This window comes from Mya arenaria, chromosome 12 (assembly GCF_026914265.1).
Source record: "Mya arenaria isolate MELC-2E11 chromosome 12, ASM2691426v1".
NCBI lineage: Eukaryota > Metazoa > Mollusca > Bivalvia > Myida > Myidae > Mya > Mya arenaria.
In genome coordinates this window covers 68404039-68424906 of record NC_069133.1, presented here as the reverse complement: position 1 = coordinate 68424906, position 20868 = coordinate 68404039, and the positions used below count along the sequence as shown (strand labels likewise).

The 20868-nt window shown below is 36.0% G+C and overlaps 1 protein-coding gene across 2 annotated transcripts in view; it reads right to left on the bottom strand.

The window, feature by feature from the left end:
- Positions 1–20868, bottom strand: part of LOC128211918 (uncharacterized) — a 43444-nt gene that overhangs the window by 3134 nt on the left and 19442 nt on the right. For both annotated transcript variants that reach the window (XM_052917053.1, XM_052917054.1), the window contains 7 exons: positions 20351–20551; positions 18547–18669; positions 17229–17700; positions 8567–8711; positions 6835–6969; positions 5361–5461; positions 3958–4060 (listed from right to left, as the gene is read on the bottom strand). In XM_052917053.1, coding sequence (XP_052773013.1) covers positions 3958–4060; positions 5361–5461; positions 6835–6969; positions 8567–8711; positions 17229–17700; positions 18547–18669; positions 20351–20551 — 1280 coding nt within the window. The remainder of the gene's footprint in view (positions 1–3957; positions 4061–5360; positions 5462–6834; positions 6970–8566; positions 8712–17228; positions 17701–18546; positions 18670–20350; positions 20552–20868) is intronic.

Sequence of the window (20868 nt, the reverse complement as noted above, 5' to 3'; positions counted from 1 at the left end):
AGGAAATATAGAGCATAAAAATAATGTACTAGGGTACAGTTGGCCTGCAGGAAATATAGTGCATAAATGTACCAGCATATGGTCAGCCTGCAGGAAACAAAGTGCACTGATGTACTAGGGAATGGTCAGCCTGCAGGAAATATAATGCATAAATGTACCAGGGTATGGTCAGCCCATAGTAAATATAGTGCATTCATGTACCAGGATAGTTGCCTGCAGTAATATATTGCTATCTAGAAGAGAACATTCTGTTAAGGCAAAACTGACCTGACAGGTGACAATTCTCTCCCTGGGGAAAAAAATAGTACAAAAATCAACCGTGTGGAGATCAACACTGACCTTCTGGTTTTAACATTACGACTGGTGGAAACCTGTGGGCTGTTTCACCAAGAATCCAAGGAGTGATCTCATAACTGAGATACAGCCCCAATGTGGTTACCGTAATTTCCGCAAACACATATCAGAGGAAAGTTTCATGAAGAATAATATAAATGAATTGTGGAAAATATATAGAACAGTTTCTTTAAAAGATAAATACTTATGTGGCATACTATACATATTTATGAACTTACATATAGAATACATTAAATTGAATTAATTAATACTAATTTATACTAATTTCATTAAAGTTGTGTATAATTTTTAAGCTATTTGGCACTGCCTTTATATAATAAATGTTTTCTTTTACCATTAAAACAAGAGGCCCTTATGATCTACTGGCATGGCTCTTGTAGTCATATTTAATCCAGAGCATGTATGTATGGGTAAAAGGCAACAGACATATAGTTCACGTTTTGTGTTTGGTTTACCTGAAAACGTTTCACGTTCAACATCTGAGCCCAAAAAGTATTGTAAGCAGATAAGTTGCATAAACTATTTTAATATGTGCCAAGTAAAGGTCTGACAAAAGAAATGCTTTCAAAACTGTACTTATGGTAAAAATTTCTGTAGTTTTAAAACTTAAAAAAAATTGGTCAAAAGGTCAAAGTCAAGGGCATCCCAGGACAACATTGATGCTCATTTGCAAAACTGTAGACATGGTCTAAATATCATTGCTGAAGCTTTAAGAATAAAAAAGAAAGTCAAAAGGGGTGGGGCCAGCTTTGGCCCCAGGGGCATATTTTGAGCCTTGTGGTGCCTTATTCAAAATAGCAAGTGTTTGCAAAGCTAGTTCCGACAATTTTTTTTCCCAATTATTCCCAATTTAAGTATACCAACTTGTGAACCCCGGGGATGGCCAGTAATGACCCCAGGGGCATAATTTGAACAAACATTCACAAGCAATTGTGCTGAGATGGATGCACGAACACACAAAAAGATTTTCAAACCTTTCCCAATTTAAGTTTACCAAACCTGTGAACCCTGGGTGTGGCCAGTAATGACCCCAGGTGCATAACTTGAACAAACATTTACAACCAATTTTGTTAAGATGAATGCGCGAACTACAGACACTTAGAGCTAAAAAATGGCCTTTGGACTTTCAACAAGAACAAGGCAGAGTAATTCACAAAATCAACTGCAAAACCAAAAAGCAAATTGTCTCCCTTAATCCTAGACTTGACTTAACATGTACATGTAAACTTGGCTAAAAATAGAATTTGCTCATGCAGACCTGGCTAAAAATAGGTTAACTAAAATAAACATTTCTTTAAAACTTTCAAGGCCCATAATCTAGGCATGCATGAAGACTGTATCGCGTTAACAAGAAAATGTTTACAGACGCACGGACTCACAGACGCACATACTACGTACACATTACCATCGCATAAGCTCGTCTGGCCTTTGGCCAGTAGAGCTAAAAATGTAACTGTCAAAACTCAACACAGCATTTCAACACAATCAAATTAAAGGTTTTATGAAGCTTATATTATAATGCCAAATAAGTAATTGCAAATTCAATGGAAAATATTTAGAAATAAGCAAACACAAATTGAAATACTTCATAATGGTTTAAATTATTTTTGAACCTTTCGTATTATGTCACGTTTTGATATCCCATATAGCGATCAATGTTTTTTTTTCAGTTATTTTTGTTTGAATCATCAACATAGTGATTGTTAAAGTTTAATCACGTGGTAATTCAGTGCTGTGTATGTGGCAAAGTACTTATATACATATTGTACTTACATAAAAAGTGTTTCAATTGCTGTTATACTTAGGCATACCTATTTTCGGGTATAGAGGATATCCATAACAAGAGCTGTTGTGCACTCGACTATATGCCGCTTTGTCTTAGAAATGAATGCATTTATGACGTTTTATGTGCCTGTCAAACGCAATCAAGAAAAAAGAAAAAAAGAGTCAATCAAGGGCCATAATTTTAATTTAGGTTTATATGGAGTTACATAACCTAATTGTGAGATGGCCCTGAACAGCAGTTACTGTGTGATGTATGAAGTCCCTAAAACTTTAAACAAACTTTTTAAGTGGATCAAGCGCCATTATTTGTATTTAGGCTTACATGGAGTTATGTAACCTAATTGTATGATGTCAACAGTAGTGTGAAGTATAAAATGAATTGAATGAAGGGTATAGGAAATATAAGTGGAAATTCCAACTTGCTCTAATACTTTAACCTGACACAATGTGCCCTAAAACTTTAACCTTAAGTTACCAATTCAATGTAGGGCCATAGTTTGTATTAAGCATGATATAAAGTTATGGAACCTCATTGTGTGATGGTCCTCAACAACTGTGTGAAGTAGAAGTGATCTGAATTAACAGTATTGAAGTTATAAGTGAAAATGCTAACTTGCCTTAAAACTTTAACTGGACAATGACGCAGACGCGGACACAAGTAGTATAGCGCTTCTTATTCTTCAAATAGCCGAGCTAAAGATGACAAGAAGTCAAGAAAGTGGGGCTTTATCAGTTCCAGAAATAATTTTAACCATTATATACGATGTTCATTATTAGGAGATCTATATGAAATTGAACGATTTGTCTGGATGTGCCAGACTTGAACAACTAGTTTCCAAATAATTAATAACCTATGCTTAAAAGCGAGGTCTTGCTCACTACATAATTACAAAGTATGATAAAATCATAACATATCTCATATTCTCAAATTTGGTTGAAGTTATAAATGAAAAAAAACCGATACAAATTTAACAAAATCAGGAATGGTGAATATATGTACATGTATTATGTGTTTTTTACATGTATAACTATACTGAAGGTGGTATTATGTATAAATTATTATCATCTGCTTTCCAAAACAAGGGGCAATGCAGAACGCCACATTATAGCCGGATTTTTCATTTAAAATGAAGGATGTATGGTTAGTGGGCAGTATTTAAAAATTGGTTTTTACTACCATTTTTTGTATAATGTTTGGTGAAGAACTATGACCTAGTTTTTGATCTAAGGTGACTCATATTATTAATTGTTCAAGTCAACATTCAGACAAGGATTCCGACTTTGTTTCATACCAATTGGATAAAAACTATGGAACTTTTGACAAGGAGTTAAAAATTTAAAGCATAATTGTTAACAACATAGGCCCGCCATGCTAGTTTTGCTAGTCTATAATCTATCATTTTGTGTTGAAAAATCCGACTAACAAAATGAATATTTGGCTATGTTAGATCTAAAACTTACCTGGGAATGTTCATACATGTAGTGTATCTATCACATTTCAAAAATTGCCTTTCAGTTAAAGAAACTAAACAATACTCGCATAAAAGATATTATTGCAAGCATCAATGCATGTATTTACTCATTTTTAAATTTCTTTAATTTCTAGCAATCTCTTTTTTAAGGCATTTTGTGTGTGTAAATCAGTCGGATAGGTAAGTTTCTAAATTCAAACTTGATGCTCAACATAAAATTAATTTTGGTATGACCTCATGGTCATTATTAAAATAAATTGTGCTTTCAGTCAAATGCTATGACAAAACTTTAACCCAGACATAATATATAACCAAATAAAGATTGTTAAGGACAATGATGGCTCACATTATTGGTGTTAGCAGTTCCCAGCTGTACATTGGCCAGAATCATGAGCTGTTGACGTACAAGGGGAACCTGGACACAGTATGACACCAAGTCTGTACTGAAGCTGAAAAAACAGGGAAGAGCTTGAATATGGCCTATGCTAAAAAATGTACAAAACCATACATGAGATGAAGTAGAGGAGGAAGCAGCCTTCAGAAATGTTCATGAATTGGTTACACTCTCATACCAGAAACCAGCCAGCAGCATTGTTTATGACTTGGTAGCTCTCTTATAGCAAAAAGCAGCCATCATAATTGTCCAAGACTTGGTTACACTCTCATATCAGAAACCAGCCAGCAGAATTGTTTATGACTTGGTAGCTCCCTCATATCAGAAACCAGCCATCAGAAATGTTCATGACTTGGTTACACTCTCATAGCAGAAAGCAGCCATCAGAATTGTCCATGACTTCGTAGCTCTCTCATAGCAGAAAGCAGCCATCAGAAATGTCCAAGACTTGGTTACTCTCTCATACCAGAAACCAGCCATCAGAAATGTTCATTACTTGGTTACACTCTCATACCAGAAACCAGCCATCAGAAATGTCCAAGACTTGGTTACACTCTCATACCAGAAACCAGCCATCAAAAATGTCCAAGACTTGGTTACTCTCTCATACCAGAAACCTGCCATCAGAAATGTCCAAGACTTGGTTACTCTCTTGTACCAGAAACCAGCCATCAAAAATGTCCAAGACTTGGTTACTCTCTCATAGCAGAAACCAGCCATCAGAATTGTCCATGACTTGGTTACTCTCTCATACCAGAAACCAGCCATCAGAAATGTCCAAGACTTGGTTACTCTCTCATACCAGAAACCTGCCATCAGAAATGTCCAAGACTTGGTTACTCTCTCAAAGCAGAAACCAGCCATCAGAATTGTCCATGACTTGGTTACTCTCTCATACCAGAAACCAGCCATCAGAAATGTCCAAGACTTGGTTACTCTCTCATACCAGAAACCAGCCTTCAGAAATGTCCAAGACTTGGTTACTCTGTCATACCAGAAACCAGCCATCAGAAATGTCCATGACTTGGTTACACTCTCATACCAGAAACCAGCCATCAGAAATGTTCATGACTTGGTACTCTCTCATACCAGAAACCAGCAACAGTTTAAGCCTGAAGTAAAGCACATGCGTATCGAGATGTGTTTTTATTAAAATAAGTCACATTGTAATAGTATACACAAGGACAGTCCAGGACAGTCTGAATTATTAAGTCATTCTCTTTTTATATTAAACAAAATATATACATAACTTCCATTAATAAGGTAAACGGAAAGAAATATTCTCTTAAAATTGGTAGCTAACAACAATTATTTGGATTGGTCTTAAAGACAAACAATTAACTAAGTTAGTAAACCTCTTATCCACACAGTGTTTGGCCAGGGTGTTGGCAAACTGAAGTACTCGGTCACTATTACCAGCCAGGGCCTTCGCAGTCTCTACCAGACCCAGGTGAGTCTGAAATAAGAAATCAGGATGTCTGTTATACAAACCTGTGATACTCGCTCAAGATTCAGTCTTGGCATTGTCCATAATTGCTGAGAGTGTTCAAAATGTGCAATATTATGTAAAACTAGTAGTGAAAAAGGCTCAAAATGCACACAAATAAGTTGGGATAACAGCATATTTAAGCTATTAGTAAAAAGAGGTTTGCATATGGCCCTGAATTGCTCTCATGAAATATGAGATCTTACCTTGATATTGGTGTAGAAATGAAGGTGCTACAGTGGTTACAATGTAAACGATGGCATTTTTCATCAATCAAGGGTGATAACTCTTGACCTACTGTTCAGGTGTGTCCCATAATCAAACCTGGCCAAGATTTATGGTCAATCATTGATAAGGATTGGTGCAAAAATGAAGGGGTTAACGGGAAAAAATTATTGTCCCACTGATCAGGTTTGATAATCCAACTTGGCTGAGATCTTCTGGCCATACATTTTTATTCTAAATATGATTAGGATTGGTAAAAAATGAAGGTGCTAGTGTGTTAAAAAAGAGAGCCAAATATGGTTTAATTTTAAAAATCAAGGGCAACAACTCTTGACCTACTAATCATAGTGAATCCATAATTGAACTTGGGCAAGTTCTTGTGGTCAAATACATGTGTATTGTGTCCAAGTCTGAAATCATTGGTTCATTGTGGATGCTAGAGGAGTAACAATTAATTGGGAGGATGGATGGATGACGAGAGGTGGATCACAAACGCTCACCTTTCACCACTTTGTGTTCAGGTGAGCTATAAAGCTACAGTAAGGAAAAACATGAATAAGTTAAATTTGGTATACAAAAATGTTTTAATTGAGACAACAAAATGTTAAGATTGATGTACAAAATATCCATATTTACACAGCATCAAAGCTAGATGGTGGTTTATTCCATATTTGGCGTGTCAGCTGGACATCGTAGATATTTATTTGACTTGCAAGTGTAATATTTGTATTTATTACCAGTATAAAAAAAACACTTCGAGTGCCATTATCTCTAATAAAAGGTACAACTGTTTGTAAACAAGCAGTAATGGCCGCCTGGGGTAAGTTGGCGTACTACAAGATGTTTGCCTGGCTTTTTCAGAATTAAGATTCCATGTTACATTAACAAGCTTGTTAAACAAATAAAAAAGTAGGATTCAGGCCCTTTCTTATTTTAATGCTATAGGTATTCGATAGTGATACGATCTCAGCCTGATTGAGCCATCATGGTCATAATAATGGTTTATCTGCTGAGACATGGTAGATACTACCCTCACTATGGCATACATTGTATGGCAATAGGGACGTCTAATTCTTACACCATGACTGAAATGTAGCCAACAGCCCGCATGATCTCACCTTGATAGGCCCCTCATGGTGGACATACTGGGTCATGTGGTTTATCTGCTGGGCCATGGTAGATGCCACTTTCACTATAGCATTCTCTGTGTCCGCCCACCTTGATGTTTCTCGCTCAATGTACCGGGCTCCTTTCTGTACAGATACAAAATTTGCATCAGAAAATAGCTTGAACAATCTAAAACTGAAACCCATGATTTTAACAGTAATGGATGTCTCAGAGAACACTTGTAACACTTGTACCATGTTTGAGAGTGAATCATTTGTTTTCATCTATGCATTAACTCCTATATCAGAGAAGGCGGAGCTTAAACGTTCAATAACTAGCATTCATAAATTACAATGCTAAATACTTTTACTGCATGCTAGTTAATGAACAGTGTCCTTACCAAAATGGTAAAAAACAGCTACCGTATTATATCATGCATAGGACGCACTTTTTTACCCCCAATTCTCGTCTTAAAAATTGCCTGCGTCCTTTCTATGCTATTAGAATTTCATCTGTTTTTTCCAAGTCCATTTCTGGTCGAAAATATCGGACCGGGGAATTACGCGGTAATAGTAAGTATCTGTACTGCGTCACCGAAGAGAACAACTAACATAGTTAGCAAGTTAACACGCAGAAATATATTGAATGTTTACTTTAAAATGATTTATTGAGAAATAAATTGAAAAAAAACATGAGTGTTTACTTTTTTATAAAAGGGACGCTACTCACAAAAACTCGATGTGAGTGCACTTTAACTGGATTGAGTTATAACGGCAACGGAAATCGGGAAAGGAGGTAAATATCAATTAATCGTTGTTTATGATTTTAATGTTTCGATATTTTACAAAACATTTTGTTGTATGTTACTGTTTTAAAAAATTGATAAATGAATGTGCATAACGCAAAGTAGCATTATTGTCACTATCAAATCTTTTCAAATGTGCGAAGGTGTGAAAAACACCGGCTGTCTGTTATTAGAAAAACATCAATAGAACAAACTATTGTAATGGTAATACCTTATGGTTGTTTGTTCGCACTTTACCCGATGTGCCTTCCGCTGGCAAGACTAATTACTGACACTTAATTATGCCGACATGCTTTAATCCGCACAGCGACAAGCCTTATCAAAACAATCATCAGTTTTGACAATACACAGTTTTGTTGCGATTGCAACGGTTGCAACTGTTGACTGTCATTCAGAAGGCATGTCGAGACTATTGCAACGGTTGCAACGGTTGACTGTCAGTGGGACTATTACGGCATTTGTATAAGTCTTATAATATGCGTAAATGTTCTCAAAATGTCAAGACATATATCATTGTTGTGTAGCTAAATTACCAAAATACGACAATAATTATCGAAATACACAAGACAGTAACCAAAATATGCCTTATATACAATTTTTGTTTTTTTACTTCAATATATATGTTATAAATACTTGACCATCCTCAATTTTTCGGCTCCGATTTTGACATTTTTCCGCTGCGTCCTATCTTATATATTAAGGGTTTTTACCCGTTTTCTCAACTATTTTTTTGCCTGCGTCCTATCTATGCCAGCGTCCTATACATGATATAATACGGTACTTAACCTACTGGTGAAATACAGTAACTATTACCAAGAGACCAGTCCAGCCCCCATCATAATTATTTCAAAATGATTTTAAATGAGCTTCAATTATTTTTTTGTACTATGAGGCTATCATTACAGTATCAACAATTTTAAATTAGAACAACATCATACCAGCAATTCAAATATCTGTCTGTCCGGACTTTGAGACTTGGCCTGTGTAGGTTTAGCACCTAATGCACTATGCTTGTTTGTCTGAGAAGAACCCTCAGCAGTTTCACACCCATCCTCTGATAAGGCAGTCTGCTCCAACTGTTGGCTGAAAAACAAATATGAGGGCTGTTCAGAAAGTGTATCATGCAGATAAAAATGAATTGTTGCCTTTAATATATTGTTTTAGCTTTCTTACAGGATTGAGGATTGGCTTTTTTAACAGAACCACTTTTATTTTACCAGATTTGGCCAGTGGGTTATGACTTGTTTAACAATTTCTCTAAGTACTGTCCAAAAAAAAAGTTTTTTCAAAATATATTGTTGTACAAAGAATGTCCAGACATGAATGCTGCTTTAATAAGCTAGGGCTGTTTATTGTTCAGGTTCATGCCTTCGCCAATAGGATTGCTTGACAGATTCACATTTTAAACACTAAGACGAGCTCTGATAACCCAAAATACATTCAGCTGATTTCAAACTTCCGAATTTCCATTCAGTAACAAAAACAACCGCCCAATTTCCGTTTGCACTGTTCAAATTTTAAATTGATAAATTACAAGCAATGAATATTCATTTTAGATGGTCAAATACAATGTTGATTGTAACAGTGTACTAAGACCTCATTTAGCTAAAATGTAAGGCTAAGAATTATTATTTTTTTCAAAAAAATGTTTGGCTTTGTCTTAATGCAAGGACTCAATAACTGCTTCTATTTCTGTATTCAGTTATTGGGTTCTAGGACCAGGTTCTTGCCATGGTTCTTTCTTTTCCTCTGTTCGACCACAGGCATTACCCAACCCCTTTATGCCGTATATGCCAATGGTAAGAAAGGTAGGAGCGAGTTTTGCTTCACTAAACATCTGATAGTTTAACAGTTTAGAACACCAAAATATAGGCCAAATATTACATATAAACAAGAGCTGTCACAGTATGTGACGAATGCCCCCGAATGTGACATTGACCTACGAACAAGGTCAGTACATGAAAAGTTGATCTTGCCTTTACGTGTCAAATACATATGGCAAGTTATTTTAAATTGCCTCTGAACATAAAAAATACCACCCATACTTGACAACCTACACTGTTATGTCCTTATATTCAGAATTCCCTTGTGAATAAACACTTAGTGTATCTTTCACCTTAGAGGTAGGGACATGCACACGACACGTCGTCTTGGTATGTGGAACACATGTAGCAAGTGATTTTAAAATCTGTTCATACAAGGGAAAGTTACAGCCCGGACACGACAACCTATACTCTATGTCCTTATATGCAGCACTCCATTGTGAATAAACACTAAGTGTGACCTTGACCTTTGAGGTAGGGACACGAGTCTTGCACGCGACACGTCGTCTTGGTATGTGAAACACATATGGCAAGTTATTTTAAAATCTGTCCATACAAGGGAAAGTTACAGCCCGGACACGACAACCTATACTCTATGTCTTTATATGCAGCACTCCATTGTAAATAAACACTAAGTGTGACCTTGACCTTTGAGGTAGGGACATGGGTCTTGCACGCGACACGTCGTCTTGGTATGTGGAACACATGTGGCAAGTTATTTTAAAATCTGTCCATACAAGAGAAAGTTACAGCCCAGACACGAGAACCTATATTCTATGTCCTTATATGCAGCACTCCATTGTGAATAAACACTAAGTGTGACCTTGACCTTTGAGGTAGGGACACGGGTTTTGCACCCGACACGTCGTCTTGGTATGTGGAACACATATGGCAAGTTATTTTAAAATCTGTCCATACAAGGGAAAGTTACAGCCCGGACACGACAACCTATACTCTATGTCCTAATATGCAGCACTCCATTGTGAATAAACACTAAGTGTGACCTTGACCTTTGAGGTAGGGACATGGGTCTTGCACGCGACACGTCGTCTTGATATGTGGAACACATTTGGCAAGTTATTTTAAAATCTGTCCATACAAGAAAAAGTTACAGCCCGGACACGACAACCTATACTCTATGTCCTTATATGCAGCACTCCATTGTGAATAAACACTAAGTGTGACCTTGACCTTTGAGGTAGGGACACGGGTCTTGCACGCGACACGTCGTCTTGGTATGTGGTACACATGTGGCAAGTTATTTTAAAATCTGTCCATACAAAAGAAAGTTACAGCCTGGACACGACAACCTATACTCTATGTCCTTATATGCAGCACTCCATTGTGAATAAACACTAAGTGTGACCTTGACCTTTGAGGTAGGGACACCAGTCTTGCACGGCACACGTCGTCTTGGTATGTGGAACACATGTGGCAAGTTATTTTAAAATCTGTCCATACAAGGAAAAGTTACAGAGCCGGACGGACGGACGGACAGTCGGACGGTGCGATTTTAATATGCCCACCTTCGGGGCATAAAAAGGGGACAACAAAGCAAGAAAAAACATATTTTATTTTTACAGCATTTACTCACTGGAAAAATGCAGTAGGTTTTTCACATTAATATCAATCAATATAAATTTTATGCAACAAAAATATATTTCTTATATTTGAAGTGCGTATCAGTCTTGACCATCAATAAATGTACATGACACTCATGTACAAATTAAAACAATTACAATTTAAATGTTTTCAATAATTGTCAATAAAAACTGTAATAATAAAACATCAAATAAAAGATTGTATCATAAAAACATGATAAGCAATTAACAATGTAATAACACAGACCTGAGTTGTCAAATATGAATGAATTTTTATATTTGAAGACCATGAAATTATACTGGATTCCCTTAGGGTTTGAGATAGGAACATTAAATATTTTGCAGCAATGGATGCTCCCCAAGATTAAAGAAAGTGATTTTCATGTTTTGTGTAAGACCATATTTAATCGGTAAATTGATAAATGGATTTAAATCCTAAATAAACTGAGATGTTCTATGTTTGACAAAGAAGTCCATGAAGTCCGGGAAGTCCGGGAAGGGTAATGTGTAGTAAAGACTTGAGAAAAATGTATTCCATCCAAAATATGTTTCAGTCATTTAAGCAAACATTATGCCATTGTTTGTATGATTTTGTTTCAAAATTATTTTTTTGTTATGATTAAATACAATTTGTGTTTTAAAAATGGATGATATAAAATGGTAATATTATCCTATATTATTTGTACAGATCTTGATAAATAAACTGCAATATCAAAGACAGTGCATAACTTTCTGTGGCAACTAAATAACTGCTAAACAAAGAAAAGGGAAGTTTTAAACTAAAATATTCAACATAACATTAGGTGAATCAAAAGATTAAAAATAGCTCAAAGCTTTTTCAAACCCTTCCCTCTTCTTATAAAATATTTTTAAACTAAGTTGAGTAGTTTTTTGTTGTTGTTTTTTTAATAAAACCTTTTCTTTCTTTGAGAATAATTTCATCAACCCCTAAGGAAAACCATTCCCTAAAATAAATAAGCAGGCTAAATTTGGTTAAAAATCATTACTAAAGTACTAAAAACCACATTTCTTTTCACCCATCAATCTAATATTGAACAGTCACTGATAACGGTTTAAATAAATACTTCCGTATAATGGTATGTCTAATTTTTGGTGAAACATTAAACATTATCAGGTTTCATCTCTCGTGACTAGTTTTACCAGAATTTTGATCAATTTAGATAAAAACTGCTGCCCGACATTAAAATGGACACAACAGATAGTTTGGTGACTTTATCAGGCCGAGAAATATTTGATCATAAAAACTGATATGAGTCCAGAGCTGTAATTTACCGATGTTGTTATGTAATGTGTACCCTTAACTGTCAAATTCTTAGGCAACCAAATAATGAAAGTTTTACATCTTTCATACAAACAATGCTTTTAGATCTTTGTTTTCACTATTATGAATTTAAAGAATGAAAAAACAATCGACTTGTTTAAATTAAAGCATTCCTTGTATTTGTTTATACAAGTGTTAGAATAAGAGCAGAAATATTAAGTAAAACAACTGAAAATGGTCTCAAAATTTTAAACATTTATTTAGTAATAAAATTCATATCATGCAGTTACAATAAAGCAGTAGATTCAGAAGCTGCAATAGTCGATGATAGAACTGTAACAAACATATATATATATCATACAATAAACACAGAAATAGTAAGCAGTCTTGATGAAATATAAACAATTTAATAAGATCTTCATTATATATTACAATATACAGTGAGAAGAGAATGTCTTTACAAAACTACTTACATATTCTACTGTTCACATAGCACTGTCATGTTATACATGTAAAACCTCCGCTAGCAACACTCCTAGCAAAGATAATGAAAAGCGGAAAAAGGTGTCCAATTATCTAATTATTTCATTAAAACATCATTTTGCAACAAAAAATAAGCAGGATTTCTTTCACTATTTTTGTAAATATACAAACAGATCAAGGGATTTCATTTTATACAATATCACCTATATATAATTTGGATTTCAACAAACCATATGCTAATATGGCAACAAATTATGCAGATATAATACAATACTTCAGGTAACTCAGTGCTGGCCCAACAAAAACCTGTTTTTACTTTTGCTATATGTAACTAGTTGAACCTTGATGCAAAAGATTTTTTTACTTTAACTGCTAAAGTACATGTAATCAGTCTAGGACGTTTAGTCAAGGTGACAACATCCTTTGAAAACAAAACATGTGGCTAGAGCTCGTTTTTATGTCACAACAATGAACATGAGCACCTTTTATGATAACTGTTTCCAAGTTAAATGGGCAAGACCGCATTAATAGCTATGAGCAAATTGATAATCCTGGTTATTTCCCCTTATCACTCTTCAAAGTGTCTAATTATTTCCCCTTGTCACTCTTCTAAGTTTTTCATCATTTCCCCTTATCACTCTTCTTCAAGCTTGGGTCCATGATTTTCAGCATCTCTGTTAGGTAATTCTGTACCGCTGTGAGGGAGGCGACAACGGCAGGGGAGCCGAACCCGTGGGTGATAAGTGAAAAGTGAGATAGGTGGCGCTGCATGTGGTTGTCCAGGATCTGTGGGGGACGTGTGTTGCCTAGCGGGGAACGGTCCTGGTTCAAAAGGTCCATTAACTCCTTCAGCACTTGTCTGAAAAGAATGAAGAGATTTGAGATTAGATATTAGCATAAAAATCTCATGTTGGCTAAAGTAGACCTAAATTTGAGAATCAAAGTCCAAAAATAACAATTTGTTGTTGGAAATCACAGTTTTAAGTTATAAATGTTTGTTCTCTGAGAACCATCAAAGGTCACTTTCAAAATTCATGAAGAATTATCTAAATTAAATAATTGTGTTATTAAAGTGAATAAGCATTGATAGCTCTGCAACAAATCGTAAAGCTACATGTACTTACTTTGAAGCGAGGATCATATTTTTTCTTGTAAGCTGATCATTGGGGTCCTGATACTGTCTGGTGTTGTATTCTGCACATGCTTTAGAGGGAAACTCTGTCTCACACAGGTACCCATAGTCCCGAGCTAGTCTGATTGATTCACCCTCCACCAGCGAGGTGAACAGGGTAACATTGGCCGCCTTTCGTCTTCCTGAGGGAAGGGTCATACCCATCTTGTCCAGCTTCTCTCTCAGACACCGCCCGCCATTCTTTGCCTTTGCTCTACGCAGAATTCCGCCAAGGAGGGAGGCATTGATACACTCAGGAGGGTTGAGTCGACGCTGCACTTCTGCGATGGTTACTTTGTACTTTGAAGTGGAGCTAAGGAGAGCTAACCTTCCTGGTACAGCACAGAAAACATCGCCCATGTTTGCTGGCCCCACTCCGTTCACTATCATAGCCTTGGCATACTCTCCCTTAGGCTGGATCACTCTCTTAATCACGGACTGCTTGTTATCCTCTGAACTGTCTTCATCATCAAGTACTTCACCATCAAGATAGTCCTCACCGCTCATCTGGATCATGTCCTGATCATCAGCATACGCTATGGCAGGGACCCCAGCCATTGTCTGGTAGTCAGTCTTAGCCACGAGCCCATAGTCATCATTCACTTGCCCATTTGAGGTGATGGGCTGGTGTGATGTGTGGACAGTGTGGGTGGTCTGGTATCTGGCCTCAGAGACAGGTGCTGGTAGGCTCTGGTAGTGGTTAGGTGTGAGGTTGAAGTTTCCAATGGAGTGGCTGTATGGGTCATGATTGAACGGCTGGAACTGCGGCATTGGCTGGTGTGGTATCGGGTTGAATGGCGGTGGGAAGTATGGCGCCTGGTAGTCAGAGATGGCGGGTGGTGGTGGGAAGGAGGTGTAGTGGATGCCCGACACAGCTTGAGAACCAAACCCTCCCTGGTTGCTGTACACATCCCGGCGCCCATCACCGTTCATCTGTCCGTTCTCCACACGTTCAAATGCTGAGTGTGAGTCTGTCTTGTAGTAAGAGGGAGACACACGGTCCATGTCTGTGAAATGTCCAACCTGCTTCAAATCCGTGGCAATACTCAGATTATCAGTCTGCATTGTGGTAATTTCTGTTGCCATCTTGTTCACTTCAATCATTTGATCCTTTTTCTCTCACTTTCTGATCTCCACTTTTTCTTAGTAAGTAGTTTCTAAATGTCCTTAAGACAAATTGTTCAATATTCAATACACAACACAAAATTTCACAAAGTTAATTAAATTCATATAATAAATTCAAATCACTGTAGGCTATATCACAATGTTATTAAAATACAGGTAACATCATCTTCAAGCACATCGAAGTGTTTGTGTGATTTGCCAGAAGCAAATTTGGTTATATACTGAAGTAAGGACCAATGTCAATTAATGTGATCAGCCAATGAAGCGTATCTTGAGTAAGACAATAATTTTGATTTAACTCCAAATTAAAATCAAGCACATCCTATCAATAATTAAAGAAAATTGAGCTGAGATGTCAACTTCTCTATTAACCATTAATGGAAGTAGTAATTAGAAAATGATTAAAAGTTGATAATAACAAAAGAGAAAGGTTTAGCATGAAGGTGTGAAATTGTCCAATCAGCTTTAAGAAATTAATAGGGAGTAGCCAATCAGAGGTGAACAATTAAAGATGTGGATAATTGGTGTTATAATTCATTAATTGTATTACCTTTCATGTATACAGTGGTCAATTATTACATTAAAGGTGATAGACTTTCTGTCAACTTTCAAAAAACAACACAATGGGCAGGAAACTAAAGTTGAAGATTTTTCACCATTTCCTTTACAAGGCAAGCCCTATCACATCTATGTGAAAACATTTTAAGAATACTTTCTGACTAGTCTGCCTACTAACTTTAAGTTTAATCTTGAAGCAAAAAGTATCTTTAATGTATTACTAAAACTTGAAAACAATTGCTTAATTCTAGAACACACTTCACATATACTAAAATGTAGCATCCAATTCTTTATACATGTAGGTGTATTTGTTTTATTATGCCCCCACAAAGTGGCGGCATATAGGGTTGCCCTTGTCCGTACGTACGTACGTACGTACGTCCCGAAGATTGTTTCCGATCTAATTCTTGAAAACCGTTTGTCCAATCCTCACCAAACTTTAAACACATGTTTGTGACCATAATATCTTGATCAAGTTCGATAGTCATGGAAATCGCTTTAGTCATTTAGGAGTTACGGCCCTTTTTTGCCAAAAATTCCCGAAGATTGTTTCCGATCTAATTCTTGAAAACCGTTTGTCCAATCCTCACCAAACTTTAAACACATGTTTGTGACCATAATATCTTGATCAAGTTCGATAGTCATGGAAATCGCTTTAGTCATTTAGGAGTTACGGTCCTTTTTTGCCAAAAATACTTCAAAAATATATGTTTCCAATCTAATTCTTGAAAAGTATGTGTCCTATCCTCACCAAACTTTACATACATGATTGTGACCATAATATCTTGATCAAGTTCGATAGCCATGGAAATCGCTTTTGTCATTTAGGAGTTACGGCCCTTTATTTGCAAAAAAAGACTTGAAAAATACGTCCCGAAGATTGTTTCCGATCTAATTCTTGAAAACTGTTTGTCCAATCCTCACCAAACTTTTAACACATGTTTGTGACCATAATATCTTGATCAAGTTCGATAGCCATGGAAATCGCTTTAATCATTTAGGAGTTAGGGCCCTCAGATTATCCTGAATAATAATTATGGCTTATTTTCTGTGACAAAAAATCGAAGTGGGGGCATCCGTGTCCTATGGACACATTTCTAGTTTATTAAGTATATCTCATCCAATTATTTGAATGATTAACACAAGCAAACTTGAAATATTTTAAAGTTGTATTGTAATATTAACTTGTGGTTTAGGCCCAATTCATAAGAAAGTTAGTTATTACAATTGTGTCAATCTTGTTCTGCATAATCTTGTACAACATACAATTTGTTTCATATGTTTTATCACACAGTAGCTGACACATGTATGTATTATTGTATATTTTTATTTGAGTCTCGTCCATATAAATATTAAAAGTTAATGCAACACATAAAACAAGTATATTCTATTCTAGGCCATTCTATACATGAAAGTTACAAGACCCAACCCTACTCCTTATGATGTGCAATTTGTTTGAATGTGTAATTAATATTCTATTTTATTTGTATTTATCACTAGCTTGTACATTTTCCTTCCTCAAATGTATTTCAAACAAACAGTCAGAAAAGAACTTACCTCGCATTCAGAATAATCTGCTCTTCTATTTCTTCTAAGTTAACGATGACAGGTTCAAGGTTGTCCACATCCTCACCACTTATACATTTGTCTAACAAAATGGTTGTCCCAGAATTGTTCACATCTAAAACTCCATTTTTGGAACCACTGTTTGTATTGCTGATAGAAGTGGAATTCTTGGAACTTTTTGTGCCATAATGAGGTCCTACAGTGGCACCATGTGACTTAGTGGCAAGGTCATGTGACTTTGTTCTAGGGTCATGTGATTCATCACTATTGTGAATTCTAGAGCCTGTATACGAGGCTGCGAGTATGCTAGGGCCCCCAGGGAGGCGTACCCCTGCATTCTCTTCTGGTGATCTCCCCCCTGCTGGACCAGGCTGATTCTCGGCCTCCGTCTGTTGTAGCCTCTCTGAGATGCTGTCAAATGATGGTGATTCTTGGCTTTCTGGGGCAAGCAGGTTCTGGACGTCTGAAATTGATAGCTGTGAATTAAATGTGAACTTGGTCGGAATTGAAAGTATTGGAAATGACAATCAACATGGCTGTTTTTTACATGCAATGCAATTTTTGTATCTGGAAATTAGGTGAAACTAACAGTTGATTATATAAGGGATGATTAATTTTTTACCAAAACATATCTTAATTAAGTATAAAAAAATGGCTTGATATACGACTTATATATAGACATGTAAAATTATCAGTGGCTAAATATATATACCTGGATTGAAAAAGACTCTAAACACCTTTTTTTCCACATTAAAACTTCCAATATAATTCCATCGTTTTCAACAAACTGGTTTTAAACATCGCAAAGCTTTTATATCGCAAATAAGTTTACTGCAATGCAGTGCAGTAAAAAGTGCACACTTGCATGTCACACAAATCTCACCCTTAATACTATGCACAGTAAATAAACGTTTTACCCTGGAGATATTTCAATTTGTTCAGTTCACAACCAGAATTACTGGAGGCAACGTTGATAATTCTATTACATTTCCTGACACATATTACACACCTATCAAAAGGTACTGTCTGCAGGCATTTAACAATTTGTATGACCAAACATTGATACCTGAATGTCTTCTTGTTTTTATAGTTTCATTAAAAGTTTTATTAACATGAAAACTAATTGGGAAGTTTAAAATAGTTTATAATTATTTTAAACTTTACGATTATGTTTCATGGAACATAATTTAACAAATATTTTAATAATATAATATATTACACAAAAAACAACCTCACTGTTCCCTTTTTGTTCTAGTGTAAAGATTTTGCCAACTTTTGATTAGAATAAGCAATAAGGCTGTTTTATTACCCTTTAAGAGCGTGGGTTTAAGATCGGACATCTGATGCAGTATTCTAATGAGATGATGGACCTTGCTGCACCATAATAGTCTGTGCCACAACACAAGCCCATGAACCTCACTGCTCGAGGTACCTGTAACACAAACAGGAAGTATGTAGTCACCTTGCTACACCATAATAGTCGGTGCCCTATCACAGCTGGAGCAACAGTTCTATTTTCAGCAACAAAAAACTCTGATGGCATTCCTTTTTCTCCTTGTTATGTTTTCAAAAAAATAAAGATTGGAAACACTGGTAATATTTAAAGGTAAAGGCCACCATCACCTTGAGCTATTGGCCCCCAAATCAATATGGGCCATCTACTGACCTTGACCAATGTGCAAACCTAGTTTGAAGACTCTACACAAAGTCGTTCAAAGTTGATAATCAGAAACAAATGCACCCATAAGTCTTCATGACCTTAACCTTTGATCCCCAAATCAATAGAGGTTATCTACTGACCATGACCAAAGTGTATACTAAGTTTAAAGACTCTACACCAAGCTGTTCAAACATTATTGATCAGAAAAGCCCATAACTTTTCTAGTAAGTCACCATGACCTTGACCTTTGACCTATTTGGCCCAAATCAATAAGGCTTATATTCTGACCATGACCAGTGTGCATTACAAGTTTGAAGATTCTACACTCAGAGGTTCAAAAGTTATTCATTGGAAACGGAAAACGTGATTCAGAAGTAGAAGATGTTTATGACAACAGACTAATTAAGCACTTTTTATGCTTAGCGTCAATCCTTGGTACGAAAACCTTTTAGCTATCCTGAAAACAACAACATATGCAACCCTCAAAAAACATGAATACTGAATGAGTGACATCCAAAGCAGAATATAGACACCAGAGCCTCCTTAGTCCATTCTGGACCAATCTCAATTGTAAGACAGATTTCCACTGCAAAAGAGATCAATTAAACTTTTATTAAAGTGTGTTGATAATTGGAATCACACAGAATGCATCATTTTCTGATATCAAATGCCAAGAATATTAGTACAAATTAAGTATGAAGCATGCTGTTTACACTTGTGTTCTGTAGTCGGAATTATAGTAAAAGGAAATTAAAAACAATTCGGCAAGACCATTGATCATATAAAATGTAATTGTTTTTTCAGACGAGAAAGCCTAAACCTGTCGTCTGACGCTAAACAATATGGGTTGGCCTAATCCCAAGGTGCGTGTCAGTCAAGAAGATGGCACAATAACAAAGTCTGAAAACAATGTAAGGGATTTTTTTATACAGAAAACTTTGGTCGCAAATGTCTTGTTTAAACACACTGTCAAAATGTTAGTTATGTAAAACTGTACATGTCAAATTATAGCCTAAGGTAAAGTAAAGGTATTGATTTATTGAAAACAGATGTGTGTGTGTGTGTGTGAAATTTACTTGAACATTTTGTTTACATTTGCCCTTCCTCAATAAAATATAATTTTGAAATTAAAATACGTCATTCAGTTAGTTATAAGTTATTCAGTGCACAGAGTACACTTACAAGTAAGTGCATAATTAAAAAAATATAAGTTCAAGCCAACTTAAGCATAGAATCATTACAACTTGTAAACCGAGTATTGCCTTTGCAAGATCAGATATGAGCAAAAGAATTTGCTCCAATTTGAAAAAAATGTTTTACAAACAATGACTGAATTTTAAATGATACCCTCATCAAACTGAGCATGTATGTGACAAATGACATGACCAATTCATGATTTCAATAGATCTGAATAGGCCCTGTCAATTTCACTTTTGAAGTTAGTTTTACCTACCTACTAACTGCCTGAGGACATTAACAACAGCTGGAGCAAGCTTGTTTATACCGTCCAGGCACTGTCTGACGGCAGATCTGTGGGTCAACTCTGAGGACAGCTGTATCCCAGATAGCACCTTCTTGTGTACTGTAGTGGCTGACATGGAGAACCGATCCAACGTGGCTTCAAACTCTGACATCAGACCATCCCTCTTGTCACCTGGGAGTTAATTGTTCGATATGAAAAATGTTTTTTTGAAAGCCTGGTTTTATTCATTTGATCGCTATGTTTCCCATTTTAGAAGCAGTTTGAGGTCTAGGCATGAGACAGATGTAAGTGCTTTTATTCTATATGGAGTTATAACTGTTTGTCCTCAGCCCTTGTTTGTGCTGATTACCTGTAACTCCAGCCAGATTTCTATGGTTTATTTAAAACATACCTCTTTAGCCTAAACTAAGTCCATAATGTACTAATTTACTTTCTGGTCCTTTAATACCATTCAATATTGCTTTGTGGTTCTAAAAATAGGCTACCAC